General features: G+C 37.3%; 1 protein-coding gene across 4 annotated transcripts in view; it reads left to right on the forward strand.

Moving 5' to 3' along the window:
- The window catches only part of impact (impact RWD domain protein), a 76,980-nt gene that overhangs the window by 47,434 nt on the left and 11,411 nt on the right, over window positions 1-18,135 (forward strand). For 3 of the 4 annotated variants that reach the window (XM_059022084.1, XM_059022085.1, XM_059022086.1), the window contains 2 exons: window positions 2,607-2,680; window positions 10,288-10,378. In XM_059022084.1, the coding sequence (XP_058878067.1) occupies window positions 2,607-2,680; window positions 10,288-10,378 (165 nt within the window). The remainder of the gene's footprint in view (window positions 1-2,606; window positions 2,681-10,287; window positions 10,379-18,135) is intronic. The other variant, XM_059022087.1, reaches the window with a different exon arrangement.

Here is an 18,135-nt window from a genome sequence, read left to right on the forward strand (position 1 = left end):
AGTTGTACCCGTACTGAGCAGTGGCATATCTTCAGTGCTTTGTTGCACAGGATTTCTAGTAATGTATACCAGTAATGATTCCCTATAAAAGTAGTCTTTTGAGATTTGTTATGGTCATTGCCCTGTGTTGAGGGTTGCTTCTTTATGTGGTTTTCCAATGTTTTACCCTTCAGCTGTACTTCTTAATTTAAATCAAGGTGCATTTCAAAAGTAAACTGGAAAAGCCAAACTGTTGTGTGGATGGGTGGTGAGTACAATTATTTGTATGATGGCAACCAATTATTCTGAACTTCAAGATTGCAGGGTTTTTTTTATTTTTTTTAAAGAGATACATGTATATGTTATTCAGTCAGATTCATTAAATTATAATTTTTATGTTGTAACAGAAATAAATATCCTAAATAAGCTTGAATGATTTTAGTAATGGCAGTAAGAGAATCCACGCCTGATGCAGCGAATAATGTGTTGAAAATGATCTATCGATTAAGTTATATATCCCAGTTTAAGACGCATCCAATATGGCTTATGTCATTGGTTACTCAATGGAGCCAGAGCAGTCACTGTAAATGGATTTCTCAAAACATTAATATCTGTAAATTAATTTGAGCAGCTCTATGCCTTGCAGCACTCAAGAGCCCCATGTTTCCACTGTTGGCCCTCAGGTGTAGCTGAGCTAGACAGTCCGGATTATATGTAGATAAGCAATGCCTCCACTGCTACTCAGCTACACCATACTATATCCCATGCCATAATATTCGGCTTGAACTGCAACAATGACATGGTTGGTTAAGTCCTGAGATTTTGATGCCAATCACCTTGTACCTCCACTGGCAGGGTTCATTATTCTGTGTTTAATATTTTGTTTTTTTCTGAGAAATGATAATAATGATAATATTTTTGCTTTAAATCTACAGATATCCTGATTTAAAATGGAAACAAATGTCAGTTCCTTAAAACCAGTTTTCTGCTTAGTTTCTGCTTACTCAGTCCCCCAGGGCTATTAATGTTGCTACAACTGAGGCATCAAAATAACGTACCTGGATTTTTTCTTTTCATTATTAACATCCTGACAACTTTTTACACTTATAACTTTAAAATCTGTTTCAAACCTCTTTTCAAAATGGCTGCTCTAGTGCACTGGGGTTTTGAGTGATCTGTTCTCTAAATCTCTGCAGGAAGAGAATTTAAAAAAAAAAAAAAACATAACAAGTGCTCTGGCTTTTCTGTTCCATACCACATCATGGATCGTTATTGCTGTGTTACCTGTTTGACAATGTGGGCAATAACCCTGACACTATCAGTGCTAGAGCGGACATTTTTAAAAGATATTTGAAACAGACTGTACACTCTGCCCCTGTGTGCATATTTCTTATTTTGTATTTGTATGTGTTGTATTATTATTATTATTATCATTTGACTGGATGGGGTTAAAATGCCCCATCTAGATAAATTTGGGAAATTAGGGGTCAAATTGGACTGGGGTACAGTGTGGGATAAAGCTTTCTCAGCTTCAAAAAACCTAGCTGACCAGCTTATCCATTTTATATTGATACATCACTCATATGCCACACCACTTAAGCGCTTCCATATGAAGCTTATTGTTGAGCCCACATGCACTTTGTGTCAATCTGATGCTATAGGGACCAACATGCACATGTTTTGGGAATGTCCACCCATGTCAAGCCACCCATGGAACCAGCTGGCATCGACTCTTTCAGAGCTGCTGAACACTGAGGTTATGCTTGGTCCATCTCTCTGCTTGTTAAACGATAGTTCCAATCTCGAGTTATCTCACTTGCAGCATAAACTTGTATTGGCAGGTCTCACGGCTGCTAAAAAAGCTATACTACAGTCATGGTGGTCTTCTGGACTTCCATTGACAAGCTCTTGGATAAGCAATTTTAGAGATATAATCTCAATGGAGTTGTCCACTGCTAGAATAGATGGTGCTCAACCAACAACGATCAAGGCTTGGCCTTAGCCTCTTCTTCACTAGCTAACTTTCTGAGGGATGGTCAGGGCTGATTTCAGTGTTCCGTAAGTATATATCTCATGATCTTTTTATGTTCTCTGCCCTGTTATTTGATTAGCAGATCCTGTGTTGCTGTCTTGTACACTTCATTTAAATATATTTACTTTTCTCTTTATTTAAATTTTTCTCTATCAAAACGATAACAAATACTGATAATAATTATAAATTATAATAATGGCCTAGTACAATGGCCGTAACTAGCTATGAGGGCACAGAGGTCGTATCCTCGGTTGTTTTTTTGCATCATCACTGCTGATGCTCATGTAAAAATTCTGGTAAAGGACAAAAGACTCCTTCATTTTCTCTGTTGGTTTGTCGTGTAACATAAATCTGGAAGTTGAATAGTAAATACCAAGCAGTCATATAAATACTGCCAGCTATAGCTTAAAACCTAAGTTTGACCTCGGTAGAATGTCAGCTCTAGTTATGACGCTGCCTAGTACTGACTATCAAACAGCAAAATAAAACGGAAATATATTTACAGAACCAAATTAAAATGGTAAATGTACAGTAGAACTGGATAGAAAACGGTGTATAAAAACACACTAATCTCAGTGTCTTATCTGTCTTACAGGTGAAAATGGTGCTCGATAAATTATATGAAAACAAGAAGATTGCAAGTGCCACCCATAACATACATGCTTACAGGTACTGAAGGGCTGTTTTTTTTTTTTTAATAAATTAGTCACAGAATAAAATGTGTATGTATGTACTTATGTATGTAGTTATGTAACACTTTAAAATGTAGCATCTATCTAAGGACCTTCTTGTCAAATTCTTATGAAACTTGCTAAGGACCTTCTGTATCACAAGTTGTTGACTGTATCATAATACACAGTTACATTTTTACATTTTACATATATGTAGAGAACTGTTTACCTAGTTAAGATGAAACCCAAAATAAAGATTCTTAAGCACAACATAATAAAAGTATCTGGGAGTATATGGAGGCACTCTACCTGTCAGTTTGTCCTGATGTTTTATATACTGGATTCTGCCAAGTCAACGCCCCTGCTTGACGAATCGCCCCCCACCCTGTTTCAACTATTCGCTGAAAGTCTTCACCAATAATTTCCTATTTTTAATAGCCATGTGCAAACAATGCCTGAGGGGAAATATTGCGACTCATGTGAAAAAAACTGCCTACAAGTAGTTGCTCTGTGCATTAATGATTCAGACAATTTTTTAAAATGTAGCAACTTTTGTTGTAGCATTTTTCACCTACAAATGTGTTTTTTCATGCTTTTGTATTGCACACTGTAGCTTCAAGTGTAATGTTTGTTTTGTGAAAAAAATTTAAATGACAAAACAGTGGACATACTGCAGCAACTTTTAATTGTATTTCACCAGTCGATAAATATGTTAACTGCACTTCTTTATTCTTTAGCGCAGGGCCAGATTAAAAGATGTGGGGGCCCTACGCTAACCCATATTTCGGGGGTCCTATGCATATTATGGCAAATGGTGTTATTGGCATATTGGTTAATCCAGCCCTGCATTGGGGACAGAGAGTGTGAGAGGAGCGAGTCAATTGTATATGGAGCAGGGGAGCGGAGCAGCATAGTTGCTGGAGCGGAGCACAGAATGGACATTTCCAGCCCACTCTTTCACACGGTGACAAATACAGATACAGTCACTGTACAGTATTTTCCATCATGCCTGTGCATGGTAATCATTACTTTTCCAGTTTCAAACCAAAATTAGGCACTTTTATGTTTTGCAGACCTAAGAATTGCATTTAAAAAAATGCTTTTATATTGAATGTGATTGGTGTTGCATTTTATAATTCATTATGGAGGGGAAAATATAAAAATATGAGAAATGTCATCAGTGTGTCTATCTGTCTGTAGTTATTATATAGCCTATATTGTTCTTATACAGTTCTACGGTAATGCCCCAATACAGCGATGTGAACAGTTTATATTTTCTGCACTCTTAAGGACAGTTCATACACTACAGTGTGGTCCGTTAGCCCCATTGAGACTCCCTCATTTGTGTTCGTTGGTTGCTTTGAGCCCCCTATGAGATATTCTGATACAAACAAGCTCAGTGTAAAGCTAATTTGATACGAATCATATGCAAAGTTTGAAATATGTGAGTGCACCGTACATGACATCATAGGTAATTGCAAGATGATATTTCCTAACTTTTACTTTATTTTCAATTTAAGTATTTTTTCAGTACCAATCAATAATAATGAGAAAGTGTCTTCGGATTGAATTAAATAACTTATCTGAGCACTTTATGTAGGCTTTTTTCTTTGCTGATCATAGCTGGGCCTGAGGATTGTTAAACCGTGTTTGCCTTTATTACCTTGTACCATAAAACAGAAATCACATGCGAGTGATAATAATTAAATCTCACTGTTGTTAATGATCATTTTAATTAACATTCAAACATCTGTGGGAACATAGAACACAAAATCATGCAATATGGATCACAGACATAACAAAAGCTTCAGTCCCAAGCAGTAAAGTACAAAAGCATTAGAAAGTGCATAATATAACATCCACTGAGGTTAATGGGTCAGTGGTTTTGTTAGTTCACCAAAAAGTCTAGCAGCTAATATATACAATAGTAACAGAATTATATATATATATAGCAAAACAAAAACAATGTTTTTATTTTTTTTCAACCCTGTCCAATACAACAAAACAGTGTTGTTTAACAAAAAAAGGAAATAACTTTTCTCTCCTTTATTTCTTTTAGATTTTTTTTATAGCGAGTGAAACAAACATTATGGAGTTAACCATTCTTGTCGGCTGCACACATCCACATTTGAATTTATTTCAGCCTCCCACCTTTTTTTTTCTAAAATTCCAACCCCCAAATGAAAAAGAAAAGTTTTTAAAATTTAAAGAGGCATACTGTGCACATTTGAGACAGGACAAGTTTTTAAATTGGTCCTAAAACTGAAATAAAAGAATACGTAAATTGAGCCTGATTCATATATTTTGTCCTGCAGACTGATGCCTCTGATGTAGTAGGACTAGGGACGCATCTCTCCCAGGAGGTAGAGGACGTGGGGCATTTGGTATTGTTTGTACATTAGCAGGAAGCTGCTTGCGTGAGAGACAGAGACCAATTATGCTGTAATCGAGAAAGAAATGCCTAGCCGTCATAAAAGAACAAAATGAACCGAAAGCAAGCTTCTGCGCACCTCTCTTCCAGTGTGTGTGTGGGCCCATCCGCCCACATGCAGTTTTTGTAAAATGTCCCAAACACAGGGCCCCAATTCTGCTATAGTGTAATTTGCGTATAGGTTAATCCAGCCCTACTTTAGCATGACTGTGTGCTGTACCTGTGAATTTTAAGCATGCTTAATTGTAAACGTAATCTATCTACCTAATGTTAATAAGGTCTGTAATTTCACCCTTGCTTGAGTCAAAACATACTTTTGCCGTAACGACAGTTTTATACCACCTGGGAGTTGACTTGGCAGAATCCGGTATATCTAGTCAATTTTGAAGAAACTTGGTTTTTGAGAGTATCAGAATGTATGGAGGCTTCTGTCCATCTGTCTGTATGTCAGTGATCAGAGTTCATTCTTATTACCAGGGACTTAAATACAAAAAACAAATACTGTGTATCACTAACGAAAAAAAATACTGTGTTTCACTATCGAAAAAAATACTGTGTATCACTAACGAAAAAAAAATACTGTGTATCACTATCGAAAAAAATACTATATATCACTAACGGAAAAAAAATACTGTGTATCGCTAACGGAAAAAAAATACTGTGTATCACTAACGAAAAAAAAATACTGTGTATCACTATCGAAAAAAATACTATATATCACTAACGGAAAAAAAATACTGTGTATCGCTAACGAAAAAAAATACTGTGTATCACTAACGAAAAAAATACTGTGTATCACTAACGAAAAAAAATACTGTGCATCACTAACGAAAAAAATACTATATATCGCTAACGGAAAAAAAATACTGTGTATCACAAACGAAAAAAAATACTGTGTATCACTAACAAAAAAAAAATACTATATATCACTAACGGAAAAAAAAAGTATTGTGTATCACTAACGAAAAAAAAAAGTTTAGTTCACTAACTGCACTCGGGCACCCTTCAATAGATTTCTGCTCATTATACCTGTTGTTGCCTTTTGAACGTACTTGCTTCTACCTAGTTACAGTACCTCCTGTAGGGGTAGCACCAAATAGTAGACTGAAATTGAAATGACGTTTTAGAACATTAAATAGTTTTTAAAAATTGCAAACGGTTTTAAAATAGTCACAGACAAAATAATTAGCACCATAGGCTTATTATACCATAATTTAAGGTAACAGATTAAGGATAAGCATTTAGTAAACTTGAACCACTTTTTCATAAAGCAAAAAGCACAATACACAGTTAGTACACAACTACAGTAGTAGTTTAACAAATAATCTTTATCAAAATTTGGGGTTTCATTTAAAGTATTTGTTCATGACAAAAGCATTGGCACCCCTGCTTTAGTATTTCATGTGTCCTCCTTTTGCTTTTATTATGTTGTGGCAGGGCAAAAGCCCTGCACGTGTAAATAATGTATTGTATTGTGTGTATGTATAGTTTAAAAATATATATAGAATAAATGTGCACTAGATATGGCAGTTTTTTGCAGTTATAAATAAAGTTGTGAAGTTTTAATTTAAGTTTGGCAGGGATGGGGTTAAATTCAACTCTGCCAAATCCATGTGCAGAATGTGGCTGGGGCTTAATTGACTAATTGATGATCAATTAAGCCCAGCCACATGGTATAAAAAAGGAGCTGGAAAGCCAGTTCGGTTGGTTTTTGTTTCAGCAAGCATGCAGCCTCACTACTGTGTGGACAGCCAGCGTGAGTGAGTTGTATAGGGATTAATTTAGGGGATTTTGATCCCACCCCAGTTTATTTTAGTGTGTCAGAGTAGGTTCCGGAGCGGGACCTCCCTTTTAGTGGGAGCAGCGCTAAGCCAGTGTGTGGCAAACTTTTGTTTTTAGCTGTTTCTCACTGTGTTTTGTTTTGCATTTTTTTGGAGCTCTTATTTTTATTACGCTATGTCTGTGTATGTCCTCCTGCACTAGGGCTATCATTGCTGGTACCCTAGTGGCAGCCACCTGTCATAACATTTTGTTTACTTTAATAAAATCGTGACGCCTGAGTGGCATTGTCAGCTGCATCCCTCTGTCTCTCTCTCATCATTCAGCGGACACCCACAATTAAAGTAGCAGGTACTAAGACCCCCTGTTACATATGTCTTTCAGACATTTATGATCCTTAACCAGTATGTTACATCTTATGTTCTTATCAGAAATGTCTTCATCTAGACAATGTGGGGAAGCTATAAAAAAGGCCAACAAGATGCTTGTATATATTGTGAAAAGTGTTGAATTTAAATCAAGGGAATGCATTAGTAAGACCTCATCTAGAATATTGTGTTCAGTTCTGGTCACCTCGTTACAAAAAGGATATTGCTGCTCTAGAAAGAGTGCAAAGAAGAGCGACCGGAATTATCCCGGGTTTAAAAGGCATATCGTATTCAGACAGGCTAAAAGAATTGAATCTATTCAGTCTTGAACAAAAAAGACTACACGGTGATCTGAATCAAGCATTCAAAATTCTAAAAGGTATTGACAATGTCGACCTGAAAAAAGACAGTAATTGACAATGGGACTTTTTCGACCTGAAAAAAGAAACAAGGACCAGGGGTCACAAATGGAGATTAGATAAAGGGGCATTCAGAAGAGAAAATAGGAGGCACTTTTTTACACAGAGAATTGTGAGGGTCTGGAGCCAACTCCCCAGTAATGTTGTTGAAGCTGACACCCTGGGATCCTTCAAGAAGCTGCTTGATGAGATTCTGGGATCAATAAGCTACTAATAACTAAATGAGCAAGATGGGCTGAATGGCCTCCTCTCGTTTGTAAACTTTCTTATGTTCTTATCTTGTTGCATATTTCCTTCAGCTCAGACAGATTGGATACATGCATGGCTACAGCTTTTTTCAGATCAACCCTAAACATTTCTGTGGGATTGAGATCTTGTGAGTGCGAAGGCCATTCCAGAACGTTTACCTTCATTTTCTTCAAGAATTTCAGAGGCGTCCTAGCCATATGCTTTGGGTCATTGTCTGCCAATCAGCCTACGAGCCGATGGTATCATTGTACTTTGTAGACTGTTTTAATACATGGCTGCATTCATTCAATCTTCAATCACATGAATGTCTCCAGTACCTGAACTGCTAAAACACCCCCCATCATGGTCAAAGCACCTCCGTGTTTAACTTTAAGTACAAGGTTTTCTTCATTGAAGGCTTTCCCTTTTTTTCTCCAAACATACTGTGGTCCATTTTTGAGGAACAGTTGTATTTTAGTCTCATTGGACCATAGAACTTTGTTGAAGAATGCTTCAGATTGCATTTAATATTTCTTGCCAAATTCTAGATGTTTTTGTTTTATGAATTTTCTTTAAAAGTGGTTTGCAGTGAGGTCTGTGTTCATACAACTCTTCTGTGTTCAGGTGCCTTTGGACAGATCATTCATACAATGTTATGCCTGATCCTTGGTTTTTAATCATGGATTTTTTTTTTTCGCTGCTCGGACATTTCTCCTACAAACTGTACAGATACTGCTGTTAAGAGCTCTATTAATGTAACATGAATGTGTAAAATAAAATATTATTTTGCTATTATGACCAAAGCCTTTTTTGTCTGTAAGTCTGCCGTGAATTGGAAAGCAAAATAACAAGCTAAAAATATTTCAGTTTAATTTTTGATCAAAGCGTGGGTGATTGTACTAAAGTTTTGCCTGCTTTCTTGTAATATTGTTCACACGTGGTTGGTGATAAATTCCGGGGGAGGGTAATTAAACTTAGAACAATTTCATATGATTCATAGGTATTTAGTTTTTTCTGCAATGGATCTTAGCCAGGCTGAATGGTCAGTGGTGTGGAATTTGACTACTGCTGTACTAGATCAGATGTTTTACCCATTAACTTTTTGTGGACTGTGGCGCGGTAACGTCACAGCCCAGATGGAGAGAGACAGACACAAAAAGCTGCATGTTAAATGCGATAATGCGCTCTTTTAATTCACAAATAAACAAAAATAACACAGACAAAATGCTTCACAAAGCACTTAACAAAATAAACAGCACAAGGGCCAAAACAAAAGGTTCTACAAAAACTCACAAATGTAAAAAAGACAGGACAGCACATACCACAGACCTCCACCTCTATCACCAACATTAATCCTACTATCCTCACTAACACCTGTGAACACCTATTTTATACACCTGTAGCTGGAGCCTAATTAATCATTTATTCAGTTGTCGGCTCCAGCCACATTCCCACGTGTTTTGACGGGGAGAAATGTAACCTCCACCCTGCCAACCCAATTTCCCCACACCAAGATATACATTAACACAGCAGGGCTTTCACCCTGCCACAGGGACACTTGTTTTATCTAGCTCAGTGCTGCCCAAACCTGGTCCTGGAGAGCCCCTATCCAGCAGGTTTTATAGGTAACCTTTAATCATCAATTTCTTAACACCTGGAACAATTTCATTGTGATCAATTAAGCAGGTGATTTATTAAATGAAGTCATTTAGAGATCATTTGGTACAAAAAATGAACTGCCCTTTTCAGCCCTCAATGGCCTGGATTACATGCTGGGAAAATGTCATGACTTATCTGTCTACTGTCATGACTTATTTAAGGTGGTACGGCTGAATTATAATTTTAGATAGCTTTGGTTTGTTTAATTTAACAATTCCTGCTTTGAAACTTCATGTTGTATTTGATTTTGTATAATGTATTACATTTGTATTCAAACATAAACTAAATATAAGCCAAAACTAAAATTGTAATCCAGACCGTACCACCTTAAATAAGTCATGACAGTAAACAAGTCATGACATTTTCCCAGCGTGTAAACTGGCCCAATGACCAGAGTTCCCTTAATTGAATAAGTTATTTGCTTAATTGATCAATAACTTCTTTTCTGCCCTAAATTAGATTTGACCTCAAGCCTGACCAAGGCTTGTGACTTACTATAATGTATTGATAAATTGTCTACATTTTTTTCTTTTTATTTTCTTTTTGATTAGGAGATCACCTATACTATATGTATTTGTTGAAAACACTATACGAGTTAGGATCCCATCACTTTCGTGTTCTGAATAATTAAAATGACCTAACCATAACCCCAAGCCTTGTTACGGCATATTTTGGCATCAGACAGTCTTAAGCAAAGGCTTCCATGCTGTATGTTTTGCAGAATATACTGTGAGGACAAGCAGACCTTCCTACAGGATTGTGAAGATGATGGAGAGACGGCAGCAGGGGGACGGCTACTCCATCTACTCCAGGTACAGAAGGGATTTGCTGGCCAATTCAGCTACTGTCAAAAACTAATCTCTATGACTCACACACATTCTTTTATTTAGACTTGGAAGCAAGTCCCCTCGAGGTAAGTGTATATATCTAGACAAAGGAAGTGTAAATTAAGTTGGTGCTTTGATAAAACATTGACTTGGAAAACATCACTTCAATAGATGGCACAATAGATTAATGAATTGACCCTAGTTTAAAATCCTAAGATTAGTTTGCTGTGACAACTTCCCACGTTTCACATAGAATAGGTGTAGATATCCATAGCTTGGTCCCTGATCGACTGGGTGAACATAATAGACGTGTATAGGTTTAGCACTTTTCAGAACTGTCCTCTTTGTTCTAAGGAAGAGGTCATGGGAAGAAAAACTTTAAATAGCTAAACTTTTTCGCGTCCAGTGTAAATTTACAGTATGCCCCCTGGTTCGCTGCAGTGGTTTTAACTTCACATGGTTCTATTAACAACCAAATAACCTTAAAATATTGATGCAATCTTAATGAATCTTAAAGCAGGGTGAGTCATGCGATAAAGAGCTTGCTGGTATTAAAGCCTGTTGTTGTCCAAGGCCTTTGTGTTCCTGTGGGTTAGGCAAAAAATGGGTATAGTTCACCTCATCTCTGTTCAGCGACCACGACTAGTCAGGCACCCAACGAGTCCAGGTGGACTAGCCAGCTTCGCCACGTAGGGTTTTGTTTCCAAGGTTCAGCAGCTTGGCAAAACTTGTTGCTTAAGTTTAGCGGGTAAGAAGAGGCAATTGGCTTCAGAGAGAACTTCAGTCCTGTTGATTTTAAAGTTGGTTGCAACATCTTTTTAATGACATCTTTACCTCAAATCTGCTGAGGATTACAATGAATTATAATCATCATCACATTTATGCACATCCTTGAGTTTACAGTCGCTATTTATTTACCCCCACCCCAACCCCGTTGTATATGTTTTTACAGCACTTCAGTCTATTTGACATACTATACAGCAAAGAAACAAAACAAAAAACAAACTGGGGTCATGTTGTAATGATCAAAACAGAACCAGACCTAAATGTTACAGTTTGTAAACCTACTCAAACACACACCTCTTCCCCTTACATTTTAAGTTTATACAATAATGGTAATGAGGGTCAGTAAATGACCTTCTTTTGGAATAAAAGATCTTTCGCTGTTTAGATCAGCAATTAGACTCCACTGTCACTTCAAAGTTGAACAGCAAGGTACTGATCAACATTCATGTCATCCAAAAGAATACTGTCCTGATTTTATTGTAGATTGGAAATAAAATCTGCAACAGTCAACAAGGTGTGGCAGCTGTTAACCACTGAACAAGAAATGTGCAGAGAGTCAAAGATACAGCAAAGCTCTCTCCCATCAGAACCATACATCAAACTTCAACACAGAAGTAGCAAGTAATTGCATGCTATCTTCTGTCCACAATGAGCTTTTCATTTAATCCCAGTTACGAGGATACCTGATTGTCACGTTCAAGTAGATAAGACATAGTAAGGATATGTTTTTCCTTTTACCACCCCCACAAAAATGATCTGATAATTTGAAAAACAGCTGGCCTGCTAGTGGGATAATTGACAATGCCAAAAGAAGGGATATACGGGCTGCTAAAATGAAGCAATTGTTGAAGACACCCACCTATAATGAAAAGGAAATAGAGACAGAAAAAGATTTAAATTAAAATGCAAACTGAAGATGATGTTGGTGATGATACTGAAGAAGTCAACCATACAAAGGTTGAAATCCAGGAATTTGAACAATGTATTCTAATCCATCGTTTGGAAGCAATAGGTCTCCTCTCCAACTTCTGACACCAAATGTGACGGGTCAGAAACACTCTTGACTGTTATGTTTTTAGTGTAATTAAATGGTGCAAATGTTCACAACAACAAACAAAGTGCAAACAAAGGCTAGTCCTTTTGTGAAGTGTTCTGTGCAGTTCTGCTGGTTGTGCTTTAGCGTTGATAAAAGTATTGTATTAGTCCAGAATCATTTCCGACACCGACCTCGTAGCTCCCCTCAGCAAGGTTATGAAACAATAAAGCAAAATAGAACATTAATACAAACTAAGCCAACCCAACCAACCTACCAACTCACAGCACCATCCTTCTTGACTCTGTTCTCCAGCCCAACCCAAATGGCCGCTTTACAGAGAAAAGTTCTCCATACGCAAATCACTGTCTGCCACTACCTAAAATGGCTGACTTCCAGTACTACTGAATTAATCCCTGTTCAGCCATCCCAAATAGTATCACACTCGGGCTGCTCAGCGCTCCCTAGAGTCAGGAGGTCGAATTACAGCCCAGACCCTTCTCTGCCCATCACAGTGCATACTGCAATAGTGAAGGGAAACTGTAGCTACACATTAAAAACACAATTTAAAAAAAATAAAAATAATTACATAAATAAAAAACAACTTAAATGTCAGGGTTGTTTTTTTCTGGTGTGATTACTTTTTATTGGGTGCTTTTTTTTACTTTCTAAAAAAATGTCAAGTTTGGAGTGAAGTGCTTTGAGAATGTAGCCCAATGAAAATAAATACAACCTATCCTCGTTCCTAAATCAAACTGTTCAGCTGCCAAGTGTAATGGCAAGACAAGTCAACATGGTCCTGAAAAGAAAATAACTGCACATCCAAATAAACTCTGTCCATTTGCTTACAAGTGTATGTGCTTATCCTAATCAAACGTACCAAATGGAGCCTGTTTGTAACTAACCCAGTGTGAATGCTCCAGGCAGGAAGAGAAGCCTTCTTAATTGACAAGTGACATGATATGCTGATTTCTAATTAATGTTGTAAGGGTGCTTGGGTTGATGAGCGTTATATGTGTCTTTTTTCATTATGTTAATTTATAATACATAAGTAACTGGAATAATGTGGGGGTATATGCAGTCTGGTTAGGATGCATCGCAAGGCAGAACAATACTGCAACCTAGCTTTGCCTGCTTGAAAAGCCTAACGTATCCGAACATTTGTAACCGGCAATTCCAAACTAATGACTAATGTATGTTAAAAAAAACGAAAAGCATATTTTATTGGGACCAGGTAGTGTTCCTGTTAATTGATAATCCAGTCGATTGACTTCTGAATACTCGACTCTGTGCTGTATTCTGAATTGGTTCCTAATGTTTGCTGCTTGTTATGTTCCACTGAAACTAAGACCTTTTGGTGAAACAAGTTAGGGGTATTCTACTACTGTATTAGTTTCTGTTTAACCTATAGACATTTCAACTTTTGTATTATGTATGTCCAAACATTTAAACATTTAACATATTGTTTCATTTTGGATTTCTGCAGTAATGAAATGTAATACAAACAATTTGTAAATAGTACCTATTACTTGCCAGAGGAAATATAATTTTGAAGGCTGGTTTCATAATTTACCTCTGGTAGCTTAGTGCTATTCAGGAGCTTTTAAACCGGCTGGTAAGGTTAATATTACAAGATCGGAACTAATTGTGGTATGTGAAGCATGCAGTCGTCTGATGTTTTGCTTTTAGCCAGCAAAAGGGTGCTTCTTTATAGGACAGGACAAACATTGTCATAAATAAGTGTGCTGTTTACTGTGCCATATGGCCATTATTATGGAAATCCCTCTGGCAAATTAAATTCCTCTGTAAATTGTTGAAAGTAATCCAGCAGAGGAAGTGCATTCTGTCTGCCCTAAACCTTTTTACAGTGGGCTAATTCTTTTTCTATTTACGTTTCCTTCAATAGCAGACACTTCACCTGAGCTCATACTTAGAGTACTTCTTTTGCTATCCAATCTTATTCAACGTAGAGTTCGGAAAGATGCTTCATTTATAAGAGAAGGGAAGATCCACATAGACAGCTGTTTGGAGCTCATTCAGCTCAACAGAGCGCTCTCGGTAATGACGTTCCAGAAATGTCTGGGCTTGATGGCAGCAGCTTCCCAGACCCTTCCATTGGATCTCCTGTGCATGCGCCCTCTGCAGGCCTGGTTCAACAGCAAGGTTTTTCAGCCTGTGTTGAACCACGACCACCTATTGACAGTGTCACATCACTGTCTAAAGGCACGCTCTTGGTGGAAACAGCCGGCCCATCTATGCCTCGTTTCTCCATAGCAAAAGCCTGCTTAATATTTACAGAGTTAAAAGCATCCGACAAGGCGGCCATACGAAGGGGTTTCCAAATACCAGAAGCAACTATACATTTTGAAACCGTGCGATAGTTGACTGCGACAGGAGTTATGCATCCCGAGCCGAAGGCGAGTCCACTAACGAAAGTCAAGGTCAACTATCACAAGGTAGAGCCACCATCGAGAGGTCACTATCTCTATTAGAAAATTATTTTTACCATTGTTTTCTTTAAAAAAAAACAAAAAAAAAAAACACCTTAAAACCTAGATTTACCTTGAACTTGTACTGATTCATCGGGTACATTTCCGCTGAGTAAAGTCGTTCTAGGAAAATAGTCCTGAACATTTTTTTAAAATAAAAAACAAGGATGACATACATAAAAAGAGAAAAACAATGCATTTTTATTTAGTAAATCGATTTAAATTTTGTATAACTTGTTAGGGTTTTAAACCCCTATTTATAATCAGGACATTGCCTGAGGAATGAACGGAGAAATTACTGGACAGTCCGTGTACGATGGAGTCTGAACTACCAATACAATCTCTCATTAAATACCATTCTAAAATGCCTCCTAACTCACCATGTTTCTACCTTCAGCTAAAGCCTTTCTTTCCTGAATCTGTATGAATGGAGCAATATTACGGAAAATATTACTGAACTGTCCGCGTCTCACTTTGTTGTTGTTGAAAGATGCTGTCTGTGCTTCAGTTGAGCTGGCAGTCTGTGATTGGCTCTCGGCAGTTGCAGGTACAGGATTGGTTGCTTTCGTCGATGCAAAGTATTGATTGGCTGGTTTTGGTGGATAATAAATTAATTTGTATCAATGGTGTCTTTGTTTAGTATTTACTGTCCAATAGATGTGAACTACACTTAAAAATACAGTCAAAAAGAAAAAGGCAGCACTTGCGCGAATTGATTTTAAATTTGATTCACAGTTGGTGCTGAGACATTCCAGCGGGCATCTACCCTTACAACTGGAAGCGGATTGGCTGACGGTACTGAATCAATTTAGAATCACTGGACCTAAACTGGATGGGCCAGGACCCCTAAGGCCCGCCCATAATGCCGGGCCTGGGGCGACGGCATAATTCTGTTCTGTTCCGACTTGTTCTGACTGGTTTAAAATCCAGTGTGGACTGTCCTCATGTTCTTGATAAGAGTCACATTGTGTGTAAAATGTGTAAGGCTCGAGTATTCAGGGAAAACAACCAGTCTGAGTGTCCATGACACCATCATATCGACAGCACATCATCGCATCACAGTTACAGGCGGTGCCAGAAGATATGATAACTCGATATGTACAAGCTACACTAGAAATATTAAATTGTTCAAAACGATCTACAATATCTGTGTGCGCTAGCAAAGCGTTACTGGTATTATTATTATTATTGACTGTATTTGCAGGGCTGCAGACTGTGACTAAAATGGCTGCAAATGCGACCAAATAAATTTGTAAACTGTTTTTCCGGGGTAGGCGGATTGGTACCTTAATAAAAAATAAAAAAAATACTGTGTCTCCCTTTAAAACCATTTGTCAGTATTTATGAATGTGCTATGACGTTGGTCTGTAAGCATATGACATGTTTTAATAAACTGAAGCGCGAGAAGGACGGTAACAAATAGAATAATAATAATAACAATGTCATCGAATACAAATGCTTGTAAGCACAGATAGGTGCTGTGTTAACACTAGAACCACCGAGATTTCGGACTACATACATCTACCGCACCTGCAAAATGTGCTTCGATATGAAAATGAAAAACAAACAATGGGATACAACTTAATATTTTTATTTATTAACATCATACATAACATTTTCAGAGCAGAAACACTGTATTTACATTGAAAATTAAACTTTTTTCCTATTTTTTTCAAAAACATATACATAAACATGAAAACCTGTAATAAAATAAACTTCTGTGTAAACAGGTTTAGAAAGCTGTATGCACATATAAAATAATAAAACATAAATAACTAGTTATAAAAATAGCATAAAACAAAAATATAACATAACTTATGCAACGTGAAAGCGCGTTGAGTGAAACAGAGTTCAAAGGCTGTCTGACTGTTCTGAGTTCTATTACAGCTTTCTAAGTACAATATATGCAGAAAACACACTTTTCAACTGTATTAGTGCATTTGCCACAGACTTGCTGTTTCACAAAGGGCGCAGACATCAAAAGTCCTGTATATATTGCATTTAGCAACCTGGCATTGTCTTTTATTCCGTGTGCCAGTGGGTGCAGAGCTGGCTGAAGGTTGAGGGGCATTTGCCAGACGGCTTTCGTGTCTTATCAAAATGTTTCTACCGTAGCTCCAGGGCAAGCTGCAAAATGAAGTCCCTCCGAGTGAGTTGATGGCTGCCAGGTCCAAAACATTATAAAAAAACAGACACAGGCCACCTGCGAGTACCACCTTTGACAAAATACAGCCATGCCATTTGATCCAGTATACCCACACCATACTTTGTTGTAAAATGCAACAGTCCCGATGGTCACTGATCTGTGCAGAGCTTAGAATACACACATTTTCTTTTATTTTTTTGCACCGTCACACTCAGGGTGGCACAGTCGTTCTGCCTGAGAAATGTAGTGTAAATAATAATAATATATGATGTGTAGAATGACTTTCAAAAGTGTTTCAAGCACTCAACAGGATTATAATATGTTATTTCACAATGACGTTGATCTTATTACAAAGCCCAGACTAAATTGTCGGCTATATTGTATTGATTTCAATATGCCGCATAAACTGCGGGTCTGGTGGTTGAAGAAGCAAGTGCTTATAACTCATTTTTACGATTCTACAGCTGAAACATTGTATGGGTATTTAATTGAAATATTTAGTAACACTTAAGAACGGACATGCACAAGATGTTCACATACGCAGAGATATTTAAATTTGAATTGCAAAAGCCCTTCAAAAAGCAGCTATGGCAGTGCTAGCAGAATACAGTAACCCCAGTTTCATGCAACAGTTGTGACGGTGACCAAATGTGTCTGAGTGTTGTGTAAACATTTAGTATTTAATATCGTAAATAGCAGAACCAGCTCACTGCAATTTAAACTTATTTTTACTTAAATAAATAAACTTAAATAAACAATAGCATGTAATCATAAGAGCTGTCTATGTTACATGCTGTCAGATCAGGACTTATCTAACGCTGAGCATGGGAGTTGCTATTTCCCATGTTACAGCTGTACACAATTAGAGGTGCCGTCAACAATTCCAGACACAACACTTGCAGAGTTCATTGCAGTCATCAGCTGCATAGATTGACCATTCAGCAGAATGTGACAACAAACAAGTGAGTACAGACATTAAGTTACTGTTTTAATATCACTTTAGTGTCTTGACAAGTTTTTGTATTTTAAGCAGTTGAATATGGTAGCGACCAACTTGCTCTGGAAGTGGCACCAAGCAATTGGATTTGGCGGCGAAGTTTTTTTGGCCTAGGAACCATTGGCTCCTAAGGCAAAAACTTTGTCTGGAGCCCTAATTTGTAATTTTGTTTTAAAGAAATTTGTTTTTAATAATAAACAGGAAACAAAAGCAAAACAGGCTGTTAAGCTTATGTGACCAAAAGAGCTTTACCAGTGTTATTACAAACACTTGGACAAGCAAATGAGACAA

This window comes from Acipenser ruthenus, chromosome 4 (assembly GCF_902713425.1).
Source record: "Acipenser ruthenus chromosome 4, fAciRut3.2 maternal haplotype, whole genome shotgun sequence".
Classification (NCBI taxonomy): Eukaryota; Metazoa; Chordata; class Actinopteri; order Acipenseriformes; family Acipenseridae; genus Acipenser; species Acipenser ruthenus.